The sequence below is a fragment of the Neofelis nebulosa genome, chromosome 10 (genome assembly GCF_028018385.1).
Source record: "Neofelis nebulosa isolate mNeoNeb1 chromosome 10, mNeoNeb1.pri, whole genome shotgun sequence".
Lineage (NCBI taxonomy): Eukaryota > Metazoa > Chordata > Mammalia > Carnivora > Felidae > Neofelis > Neofelis nebulosa.
This window is the reverse complement of record NC_080791.1, coordinates 111,309,853-111,322,411: the sequence shown is the minus strand read 5'-3', so window position 1 is coordinate 111,322,411 and position 12,559 is coordinate 111,309,853. Positions and strand designations below refer to the sequence as shown.

The following is a 12,559-nucleotide window of genomic DNA, read 5'->3' as shown; positions in this document are numbered from 1 at the left end:
TCAGGTCATGATCTCGCGGTCCGTGAGTTCTAGCCCCGCGTCGGGCTCTGTGCTGACAGCTCAGAGCCTGGAGCCTGCTTCATATTCTGTGTCTCCCTCTTTCTGACCCTCCCCTGTTCATGCTCTGTCTCTTCCTGTCTCAAAAATAAATAAATAATTAAAAATTAAAAAATTTTTTTTTTTTAATTTTTTTTTTCAACGTTTTTTATTTATTTTTGGGACAGAGAGAGACAGAGCATGAACGGGGGAGGGGCAGAGAGAGAGGGAGACACAGAATCGGAAACAGGCTCCGGGCTCCGAGCCATCAGCCCAGAGCCTGACGCGGGGCTCGAACTCACAGACCGCGAGATCGTGACCTGGCTGAAGTCGGACGCCCAACCGACTGCGCCACCCAGGCGCCCCAAAAATTAAAAATTTTTTAAAAATGGAGTTGGGAGGGGCCCCTGGCTGGCTCAGTCCGTGGGGTATGCAATTCTTATTCTCGGGGTTGTGAGTTCAAGCCCCACACTGAGTGTAGAGATTACTTAAAAATAAAACCTTTAAAAATAAAAGGAAATGAAATGGAGTGGGGAGGACAGAAGGAGGGGACTCTCACGCATTACCACTCCTGGCGTCAATCATGGACCCCAACAGGAAGAGCGTGTACCTTACAGTCGCAGCTGGAACTTACCTACCCCGGAGGGAGGAAGACTTTCTCCGCCCCCAGCGACAGCCCAGCCAATGAGAGATAGTCCCCGCTCAACCAATGAGAAGCCACGACATCGGGCACTTGGAGTAAAGTGCTCCAATGAACTTTCTCTTTACAGCGGTCCCGCCCAACTCCCTCTGTCCTCTCTAAAGGAGGGGTCCTCTCTCCAGAGTTGCCTGTGGCCTTGCTGTGGCTCGTCTCTCCCCGGCTGCAATTCTCTGCTGTTCCCGAGTAAACCCACGTTTGCTGGTAAAATAGCGGGCAGCTTGTTTATAGGTTCACGGTTTACACGGACTCTATGGTGTGGAGCCTGGCTTGGATGCACGGCTAGCAGAAGGCGCTCTCGGTAAAGGGAAGACAGGAATAAACTTTCTCAGGTGCCAGGGTACCGTACTGTCCCTGGTACAGCCAGGCTGTCCCTGCGGTGCGGACGGGCAGCATCTGGGCTGAGTGTGTCACTAATATTCGGTAAGCACTCGGGTGCCCACGGAGAGAGAAGTGGCCGGTAGGCCCTCTGGGTAGCCGGGTCCTCACGCCAGCCTTGTGGTCCCGTGGATGGGTCTCCTGCGCCTGGGGACACCGGCCGGGGGGCACAGGGCGGAGGGAGCAGTGCTAGTCTGGCAGTGAAACCAGAACGATGCCGAGCAGGCGGCCTCAGGCGAGTCACAGCCCGTGTCTGTGCCCCGGTCGCCTCCTATGGGGTCGACCAGGTGCCATCTCCCAGTCCAGCCCAGTCCAGCCAGTGCTCACGAGCATCTCCTGATCGCCAGGCGCTAGTTAGGGGCTGGGGCCACAGCAGCGAAAAAAATACAGGCACTTTGGGACGGGTGCATTTCAGCCCTGCGACTTCTCTCAGGGTGACCCAGCTGGGGGACCCTGGGCACGTCTCCCTCCTCTCTGAGCCCCTGTTTCCCCATCTGTAAAGTGGGGAGAAAATTACACCGATATGGATGTTGGGAGCGTTTAAGTGACACCTGTCAAGGGCCGGGCAGGGCAGAGGCGCTCTGTGAAACTGCCTGGGTGTTGGGGCCCCACCCCGCCCACCCTCAGGGCTCCTTGTCCCTCCGGTCCAATGGAGGAGACAGAACTGGGGACGAGGGCTTGCTAAGGGCATTTCCCAGGTCCAGCCAGAAGGGACGAACACAGCTGGCTCTGGCCACACAAAACCCCAAGGCCCTCTGCCCTGCATTTGGGGGTGAGGAAACTAAGGCCAGAGGTGAGAAGGGCTTGGCCGAGGTCTGTCTGCAGCTGAAGTCGCATGAGGTCACGAGTCCTCCTACCTGCTCGGTCCATGGGTCTTGCTAGTGCCCCGGACCGGGAGGCAACTCTGCAGGAGAGCCATCGCGTGACTGTGACATCATCCGACACCCTCCACCCCATCCTCCCCTCTCCTACCCCAACCCCTTCTGCCCACCTTCCTCAGCCCAGAGAACGGAGGTAAGTGCCACAGTCAGACGCTGCCCTAGAACCGGGGTGGCCACATCCCCACCGGACACCAGGCTGCAGTAAACAGGCCACAAAGCTGTCCCTCCCCCGATGGACACAGTGCACACAGTTAGGCTGTGGTGCCAGGAGGGACCAGGGCGGGGCGCCTGGGGCTCAGTCAGCTGAGCAGCCAACTCTTGGTTTTGGCTCAGGTGACGATCCCAGGATCCCAGGGTCAAGCCCCGCGTCACCTCTGAGCTGAGTGTGGAGGCTGCTTAAGATTCTCTCTCTCCTTCTGCCCCTCCCTGACTCAACCCCCCCCCCCTCTCTAAAATTAAATCGAATTTAAAAAAGAGGAGCCAGGAAGCAGAGAAGCCTGCACCGCACCCCGGAGACGCCTGCCCCTGACATAACCCCTGATTATTTCTAATACTGAATATGCCCGCTGTGGCTTCAATACTGCGTCCCATCAACGTCTTCATCCTTAGGGAACTTCGGTCACTGTCCATGCCCCTCCCGACCTTTGCCATCCCGCGAGCTTTGCCATTCGTACTTTTATTTTATAGTTCCCTTCCAGTTGATTTAAACAGACTCATTTCCCTTTCGTTGCAACCAATAAACGTCTGCAAACCCAAACGATGTGCTGCTACCGTTATCTTTTTTCCGAGACCAATAAGTACGTTTGTTTCTTGGCTATCTACTGCTGCATAACAAACAAACCCAAAACTTCATGGTTTAAGCGCACATCAATCATAAGGGGCGCCCGGCAGGCTCCGTCGGTTGAACGTCTGACTTCAGCTCAGGTCATGATCTCGCAGTTCGTGGGTTCGAGCCCCGCATCGGGCCCTGTGCTGACGGCTCGGAGCCTGGAGCCCGCTTCGGGTTCTGTGTCTCCCTCTCTCTCTGCCCCTCCCCGGCTCACACTCTCTATCTCTCCAAAATGAATAAACAAACACACAAACAAAAAAAAAAAAAAAACGTAACAGCACATCAATTGTCTTTCAGTTTTTCTTAGGCTGGAATCTGAAAGCAGCTTGGCCACGGGCCGCCCCGGCTCTGAGTCTCTCGAAGGCGGCAATCAAGGGGTCCAGCAAGGCCGCACCCATCTCGAGGTTCAAGTCTCCCTCGGTGGCTGCAGGGCTGAGGGCCTCCGTTCCCTGCCACGCAGGCCTCTTGCTAGAGTAGTTCACGTCACGGCCTCCACGGTCGTCAGTGCTGTCTAGAGAGAAAAGCCAGAGAGAGAGGACTGACAAGGTAGCAGCCACAGTCCTTATAACCCGGCGCCTTCACTCCTGCTGTGTCCTGTTGGTGAGGGTCCCCAGGTTCTGCCCTCCCCCTCAAGGGGAGGGGGTCACAGGAGGGAAGCAGGAACACCAGGTGGGGGGCTGCCGGGGCTCATCTCTGAAGGACGCCAGCCACAAGAGGGGACAAGGCTTTGTTTTCGTGTTAATTCCTGTGCCCCTCAGGTCATCTCCCACACCACAGTTGCCTGTTCTCCCATCAGTCCTGTGGGCCAAGACGGCTGTCCCTCTTCCCTGTTGGCAGATGAGGAAACTGAGGCTGGAGGGTCTCAGTGACATTCCTCCCAAGGTTGCATCGCCCCAGGGGGCTAGAAGCACCATGTCCGAAAACAGCCCCGACCGGCCCTCAGCTCAGTCCACGAGCACAGGACCCACCCAGCACGGGATGAAGGGGAACAGTGACTCAGCCCCGGGCGGGGAAGGCCACAGCACATCAGGCCTAGGGAGGGGCCAGGCGGGGCCCTGGCACCAGCCTGGATTGCGAGATGAGGCCAGCCCAGAGGAGGCACTGGGGCAAAAAGTCAGAGCCGGTAGTGTGCGGAGTAGATGAGACAGGGAGGCTTGGCACGAAATCCGGGGCCTGCCCTGACCCCAGGAAAGAGAGCAAACCTGAGACTCACCGGGGGACAGCGCCCTCTCCGCCGCCTCCCCCTGCACACACACCCCCCCCCCAGCACCACCACGCAGCTGCGTTGGTTGCCACTGTCCCCAGGAACCTGCAGTGGAGAAGGGCATCCTCTGGGTGGGGACACCGACACGGGCTCAGCCTGAGGATCGCTTCACATCACACCGGGGCCACTGGCGGAGGCTTGCACCGTCGACAGGGAACTTTTTCTCCCCGGACACCCACCTGGAGGTTGCTTGAAACTTGGTTTGAAAATCAGAAATGGCCCCCTGGGAGCACCTGGGTGGCTCAGGGGGTTGCTCATCAGATTCTTGGCTCAGGTCATGATCTCACGGTTCATGAGTTCGAGCCCCGTGTCAGGCTCGGAAAGGACAGTTTGGAGCCTGCCTGGGATTCTCTCTCCCTTTCTCTCTGCCCCTTCCCTGCTCATGCTGTCTCTCTTTCTCTCTCTCTGCCTGTCCCCTACTTGTGTGAGTGCACTCTCTCTCTCTCTCTCTCTCTCTCTCTCTCTCTCTCTCTCTCTCTCTCTCAAAATAAATAAACATTAAAGAAAAAAAAAAGAGAGAAATGCCCCCCTCGGTTCCCAAACACATGCCTGGAGATATGTTACTTGGGGCAAAGTGCCAACAACCTCGCTGTCTGTTTCCCCATTTGTTTTCTAGGGGGAATTATGGAACCTTCCTGGTGAGGCTGCAGGGGTATATGGGAGATCACAAGAGGAGCCCAATGTCCTTGCAGCCTGGAGACACAGGCGTCACAGGTCAGGCACCCTGCACCTGATCTGGATGCTTCTTGGTCATATTCCTTTCTTTCCCGGGCACCTCAGGCCACTCGCCCCCCGCCCCCCCCACGGGGCTGGGGTCCCTCCTTACCTGCACGAGCAGGGAGCATGTGCCCACGTAGGTGTTTCTAAAGGTGGCTTTATGGGGCTTTTTAAGTTTATTTAGGGGCACCTGGGTGGCTCAGTCGGTTAAGCATCTGACTCTTAGTTTCCACTCAGGTCATGATCTCGCAGTTTGTGAGTTCAAGCCCCGCATCGGGCTCCGCGCTGACAGTGTGGAGCCTGCTTGGGATTGTCCCTCTCTGTCTCTCTCTCTCTCTCAAAATAAATAAGCTATTTATTTATTTATTTTTATTTTGAGAGAGAGAGAGAGAGAGAGAGAGAGAGAGAGAGAGAGAGAGAACGAGCGGGGGAGGGGCAGAGGATCAGACTGCGAGGTCACAAACTGCGAGATCATGACCTGAGCCAAAGTCTGACGCTTAACCGACTGAGCCACCCGGGCGCCCCTACTTGTGGGTTTTATTCATTCCTTCATTCATTCGTCCATCCACCTGCTGCCCACCTACCACACCAGGACTGCCTCAGGGGCTGTGGAATAATACAGGAAGGTGCTCACGGGCTTTTAAGATAACGAAGAATTCCCAAATCCCTTGTCACTCTTCAGTCTCGAAACCGCTGCTGAGAACAGAGCAGAAATTTCCCCACTGTTGTGTCTGGGGAAACTGAGGCTCAGAGAGGCCACGTGCTCTGTCCGCAGTCACACAGCGGCCCGGCCAAGCCTGGCCAGACACTGGGAGAGCCCGGCTGCTGAGCCTGCGGCCGCCTGCAGGGGCGCTAGTGAGCAAGCCCCCTCGTCAGGGCCCCGGGGACACCCCCCTGGCACAACCAAATGCGGCCCAGGCCACAGCCTTGCTATTCTCAGCGCTCTCACACATGACCCACGCAAAGATCTGGGGAGACCCACATCATTTGTGGTGCTGGGGACGGCGCGGCTCGGGGCGGCAGCCAAGGGAGGGGCTGTGGATGACAAGGGGCGTGCGGGGTTGGGGTGCCGCCCTGGGGAGAAGGCCCGAGGGTGGCAGCCTGGAGTGAGGGTCTGGGAGAGTCGGGGCCCAGTCGGGCCACGTGGAAGGCTGGCGAGCTGGGCGGAATCTGGGGCCCTGCCGGGTCAGACCCAAGCACAAGCACGTCTTCCTGGGCTGGGGGCCCGGGGTGCAGCCCCCAACACAGGGCTGGAGGCAAGCTGGAGAAGCCAGGGAAGGGAAGGAAGCCACAGAAGGCACATTACCAGCCGGCAGCAACGGGGCCCAGTCCCAGCGGGGACCTCGCAGAACCAGCCGCTCTATGGTCAAGGAAGCCGATGTGCCCCCAGCTACCCGGCCACAGTCCCACCTGCCTGAGAGGCTGTCCTAGCCTGTCCCCTGTCCTATCAACCTGGCCGGGATCTGTGAGCACGCGATGCTACCATCGGACGCCAGGGGCAGCCGCTGCGACCGTCCCGCCACGCCCCTGCTCGCTGAGCACCCCGTGTGCGGGGCTCCGGGGCGCAGCGAGGAGCGCCCAGCCAGGCCTTCTCTCTCGGAGGCGGCGAACCGTCTAGGAAATCAGAAATGAGAAGGGACTCGGGGAAATTGAAAAGCATCCGTGGCATCCGTGCACAGAGGGACCGACGGCAGACAAAACGGGAAATGTCCAGGCATATTTTTCAGCCACAAAACCGGGCGAAGAGCTGAGTCTTAAAAACAATTCTGCCGAGTGGAGGAAGGCAGATTCACTTGTGTGAAACGTCCAGAGTAGGTAAGTCCACAGAGACAGAGGGAGGGTAGTGGGAGCTGGGCCTGGAGGAGGCAGGGTGGGGACCGACCGCCGGTGGGCTCGAGGTTTCTTTTGGAGTGATGAGAACGTTCTGGAATTAGACAGCTGTGGCGTCGGCACGACCGTGCGAATATACTAAAAACAGCTGAACTGTGCACTTTGGACAGGTAAATGTGGGAGGCACCTCGGGTGGCTCAGTTAAGCGTCGGGCTTCGGCTCGGCTCATGGTCCCACAGTTCGTGGGTTCGAGCCCCACACTGGGCTCCATGCTGAAAGTGCAGAGCCTGCTTGAAATTCTCTCTGCCCCTCCCCCTCCCCGTCTCTGTCTCTCTGTCTCTCTCTCTCTCTCTCTCTCTCTCAAAAATAAAATAAACTTTTTTCAAAAGGGTAGGTTTGATGGTAGGCAAATTACATCACGCATGGTGGCGGGGCTGCCTTTAGATGAGATGGTCAAGGAGGGCTTCTGGGAGGAGGTGACATTTTAGCTGAGGTCTGAAGGATGAGGACAAGATGGTCACAGAGTGGGGCAGGAGGAGGCGTGGCGTGTGGAGGGAGCGACAGCGGGCTGAGGACAGTGACCTTGAGGGGAGGGCCCGAGGTGACATGAGGGGACAGCAGCAGACCCCGCGCGGCCCGGCATCCGTGCTGAGGGTGCGGATCCAGGGCACGGCTGCTGGAGGGTCAGGGTGGGGGAGAGAGACACGACGGGGTTCATGCTCTCGAAGCGTGGTGGGCTGGGGTTGGGGTGGTGGAGGAGACGGAGCAGGAAGCAGACCCCAGAACCATCCAGAACGCGGCCTGGACTTTGAGCTCGCTGCCAGGCCAGCTGCCCAGGGCTCCTGGGCACGTCCCAGGCCCACGGGGCACAGACCAGGACCGGGAATCCCAGGGCCTGGAGTCTGGAAGGGGGGGGCGACCAGGACTGGAGGCCAAGGAGGCACTGGTGATCATCCAGGCTGGGAGGACTGGTCCTGCCTTGACCTGCAAGAGCCCAAGCCAGGCCAGGGGACCTGGAGGTTCAAGGGCAAGGTTTGCTCTGTGGGGGGAGGGGGGGGTCCCCGCCTGTCCCTCGGGGAGCTGATGGCCCGTGCGAGCCCCGCAGAGAGCCGGCAGCATCCTGGCAGCTGGAACCGGCCAGTCGCTCGGAGAGGGATGCCTTTGGAGCCGACCGTGGGTGCCTCACTGGAGACACTCACCCTGCATCAAGCGGGGTCCTCACGGGGCTGGGGGTCAGCACGGGGTCCGCCACGGTGTCATCCCCGGGAAGGGGCAGACGGGCACAGAGCACTTACGACCGGACTGCGTGCTCTTGGGGGGCCAGGAGCCGGCATTGTCTCACTCACCCCCAGGGGGCTCCCCTCGGAGGCTGAATCCGTAGTAGGTACTCGGCCAACGTTTGTTGAACGACTGACCAAAGCTACCCACGCTGAACGGAAGCAGTGGGGCAGTGGCCGTGTTCAGGAAAGAGTAACGAACTGAGTGTGGGTGAGGAGCAAGGCTTTACGGGAAGGCTTCCTGGAAGAGGTGACGTCTGAGCTGGAGCCTGAAGGACGCATGGGAGGTTTCCAAGGCACAGCAGGTAGAGAGAATCGCGTGAGCACAGGCCTGGAGGTTGGAAGGGGCCGCACCAACCGGGGAACTGAGCAGTCCGTGCCTGGGGCGGGGCTGGGAAGGTTGAGGGGACCCTTCCGGGAGGGGCGTCCCTCTGCCAGGAACTCCCCGCCTGAGCTGAGCCGCGACGGTCCAGAGGCTCCCTAACTGGTTAGGCTCCTTTGATGCCCAGCTTCTGGCCTGGCTGAGGGTCTGCCTGCTTCTGATTCCTGAAGCTTCTTCCCCAGGGCGGCTACAGACACCACCGGTGAAGACAGAAGCGAGGAAAGTCCGCATTTCTGCCGGAAGGGACTTTGGAGCCAGGGGGACGTGCATTCACTTGCGTGCAGGGAGAGACCTGGGGCCCAGCCTACACTTTGCAGGCTGCCCTCCCCTCCCGCGGGGAATCCCACTGCAGAAAGAGGTCTCAGAGACGGGAAGTCGCAGCCTCCCCCAGAGTCAGGGAAGCCGTCGGGGTGTAGGGGTGCAGCTCCGGGACGGAACCCAGGGCTCAGCGAACAGCACGAGCTGAAACTCAGCCTCACCCACCCTGTCAGCCAGGCGCACTTGAGCGGTGCGCAACCCAGCCACGGTACCTGGTGGGCCTGCTCGCGGCTCTCTTCGCAGGGCCTCTGCAGTCTGGTGCCGGGGGCCTGGAAAGACCAGGATGCCCACACACTTCGTGCTCAGCTCTCTGGTGCTGCTTGTGTCTATTGAAGAGTGGTCGGCTGCGAGCTGTCATCAACCCTTTGGCTTTCAGAGCAGATGTTTCTGCTGCTGTTTAGCAAGCGGGGCTTGAAGGCAGGTGGGGGGAGAGGGAACAGCGATGCTGTCGTTTTTTGATCTCCCCAGATTGCCCTGTAAAAACGGGCAGGGCACCTCGGGAGAGCAACACCCAAAACGCACGGCAGAACGAGGCGGCACGTGCCAGGGGGCAGGGGCGAGTCGCCCACGGGCTGCGAGCCAGCGCAGGAGAGGACGGGAAGGGAAGTCAGCCAAGGACTGGCCGGCAAGCTTGGCGGCCCCCTGGGAGAGCAGGAGAGCGGGAATTGGAAGGGGACACACAGGCCATCAGCCCAAGCAGGTCGTGGCAAGGTCTCGGTGCCCGAGCCGTCTTGAGCTGACAAAGCAAAACCTCGAGAGGAACCCGCTGGGGGGCCTCTGATGGGCAGGGGTCCGGGAAAGAGGGACAGTTCGCGGCACCCCCGGCCTCCTTCACAGCAGTCACAAAACCTCACCTCGCCGGGAGAAACCCAAGCAGCAGAAAAGAACTACGGTCAAAACCCACACAGACACACCGCGAAAGAGACGACGGGGAACAGCGACGGCCCTCCCCAGCCCGTGAAGACCAGCCGCGAGGACACGCCCTCCAAGCGGAGGACGTGTGACATTTCAAAATGAGCGGTCGCTTTACTTATTTTTAAGACGTTTGCATCCCCAGAGCTCGTCCGGTAACTGGGCGTCCGTCCCTTTTGACCCCCTTCGCTCACGTCCCCCAGTCCCCTTCCCCCCACCTCTGGCAAGCACCGATCTGTTCTGTGTCTGCAAGTTTGGGTTTTTTTATTTTGTTATTTTTTTTAACGATGTATTTACTTTTGAGAGAGACAGAGGCCGAGTGCAAACGGGGGAGGGGCAGAGAGAGGGAGACACAGACTCCGAAGCCGGCTCCAGGCTCCGAGCCGTCAGCACAGAGCCCGACGCGGGGCTCGAACCCACGGACCGTGAGATCGTGACCCGAGCCGAAGCTGGACGCCCCACCGACCGAGCCCCCCAGGCGCCCCGAGTTTGGATTTTTTTAGATTCTGCATGCAGGTGAGATCACACAGCATTTGCGTCTCTGACGGATTTCACTCGGCACGAGGGCCTCCAAATCCACCCACATTATTGTAACTGGCCGGAGTTCCTTCTTTTTTAGGGCTGAATAATAACTACCCTTTGAGATATTTAGAAATATCACGACCGGGGGCACCTGGGTGGCTCAGTTGGTTGAGCGGCCGACTTCGGCTCAGGTCACGATCTCGCGGTCCGTGAGTTCGAGCCCCGCGTCGGGCTCTGTGCTGACGGCTCGGAGCCTGGAGCCTGTTTCAGATTCTGTGTCTCCCTCTCTCTGACCCTCCCCCGTTCATGCTCTGTCTCTTTCTGTCTCAAAAATAAATGTTAAAAAAAAAAACTTAATAATAATAATAATAAATAAATAAATAAAAAATAAAAAAGAAATATCACGACCGAAGAGCCTAAGCCAGAATTAGAACAAGCAGAGAAGTGAAGCGACCGGAGAAAAGGACAATTTCGAAAGAGGTGGCTGCAAAAAGAATGAAAACAGGACAGGAAATCAAGAGATGAGAACAAAACCAGAAAGGAACGTGAGAGCCAAGAAGTACTTCAAACAAAAGCAGGAACCTTGAAAATGAAGGGGCGCCTGGGGGGGAGGGCTCAGTCGGTTGAGCGTCCGACTTTGGCTCCGGCCATGATCTCACGGCTCGTGGGTTCGAGCCCCGCGTCGGGCTCTGCTGACGGCTCGGAGCCTGGGACCTGCTTCAGATTCTGTGTCTCCCTCTCTCTCCCTCTCTGTCCCTCCCCCGCTCATGCTCTGTCTCTCACTGTCTCAAAAAAATAAATAAATAAATAAACGTTAAAAAAACGTCCCGCCTCGTTTCCCATCATCCTAGGTACTGCTGAGTGAAAGGGTGGCCCTTTCGATGGCTAGGTGACAAAACTTTGCAGGACCCTAGGATGCAGTGCGGGCTCTGAACCAAGAAGGGGGTTACGATGCTGTCTGGGATGCCTGGTCCTGGGCCCTAGCAGGCAGTAGGGAGTGTGTGCCTGGACCCCAGGAGAGCCTCTGAGGCTCCCCTCAGAGCTCCCATGTCCCGGTACGTATGTGTGGGGAACCCCAGAAACCCCCAAGAGGCGGGCCCCCCGAGGGCGCAGAGGGCAAAGGGAACGGTCTGGGATGGGCAGAGGGAAAGGAGGCCTCACCTGCCCCACTGGAACCACAGGAACAAGGGCTGTTGTAGGTGTGGGCGGGTTCTTTCCCCTTCTCCCCTCCTGCGCCAGCTAATAGAAAATGTGTTAGGGGCTCCTGGGTGGCTCAGTCGGTTGAGCATCTGACTTCGGCTCGGGTCATGATCTCAGGGTTCGTGAGTTCGAGCCCCGCGTCGGGCTCTGTGCCGACAGCTCGGAGCCTGGAGCCCGCTTCGGATTCTGTGTCTCCCTCTGTCTCTACCCCTCCCCTACTCACTCTCTCTCTCTCTCTCTCTCAAAAATAAATAAACATTAAAAAACTTAAAAAAGAAATGTGCTAACAGTGGCTGCCCCGTGTCTGGTATTCCAGTTACAGGATCCAGAAGGGAGTGCAGCTCAGCTAGAAGGAGTGAACACCACCACCCAGAGATGGGTTAAGGGGCCTTTAGGACCGGAGTGAGCCCTCGAACGCTCGAAACTGGAATCACCATGTGACCCCGCAATTCCGCGTCTGGCTAATCCCCACGGGAGTGGAAAGCAGCGTCTCCAAGAGACTTTGGCAAAGAGGCCCTCGCTGTGTTCACAGCAGGGCGATTCCCGGCAGCCAAAACGCGCGAGTCAGGTGTCCACCCACGAACGACCGGATGCGCACCACAGGGTCGATCGGAACCCCGGAGCAGTCGTCAGCCTCCGACACCTGCCACGACCTGGACGGACCTGAAGGACGCTACGCTGAGCGGCACAAGCCAGTCGCGAAAGGACAGACGCTGTGAGATTCCGCTTCCGTGAGGTCCGCCAGAGTCGCCAAATTCGAGGCAAGTGGGAAGGTGGTAGCAGGGAAGGGTGGGGGAGGGCTGGAGGGTGACTGTTTCACGGAGACAGAGCTTCCGTTCTGCAAGACAAAAAACTCTGGAGATGGACGGGGGGGACGGTCCCACAGCAGTGGGAATGTGCTTAAATGCCACGGAACCGTGCCCTTAAAACGATTAAAATGGAAAGTTGGTGTTACGTGTATTTTCCCACAATTTTTTTAAGATCCTGGAATTTAAAACTTCTTGAAAAGAAAAAAAAAGGACTTCACACACACACACACACACACACACACACACACACACACACACCCCAGTGTGGTCTGTTCAGCTGGCAGACAGAACCAGGCTTCGGGGCAAATTCCAGATCAAACAGATAGATGTACCAGCAGCAAAACAATCTTGAGCTTTATCTGGAAAACAGCTACTTGTGCCAGAAAGTTAAGGAACCGTGGCCTCCCACACACAGAAGACACCAGATCACTCAGACCCGAGCGCAGCTCTGCGATTTTGCACTAGACCCGGGAAAACCGGGGCTAGAGACTGCTGGTCTCGGCCTGT

At 58.1% G+C, this 12,559-nt stretch overlaps 1 protein-coding gene across 1 annotated transcript in view; it reads right to left on the bottom strand.

Moving 5' to 3' along the window:
* Positions 1-3,087: 3,087 nt before the first annotated feature.
* The window catches only part of IGHMBP2 (immunoglobulin mu DNA binding protein 2), a 96,373-nt gene continuing 86,901 nt past the window's right edge, over positions 3,088-12,559 (bottom strand). The window contains exon 14 of the mRNA XM_058689942.1: positions 3,088-3,332. Coding sequence (XP_058545925.1) covers positions 3,115-3,332 — 218 coding nt within the window. The 3' untranslated portion in view covers positions 3,088-3,114. The remainder of the gene's footprint in view (positions 3,333-12,559) is intronic.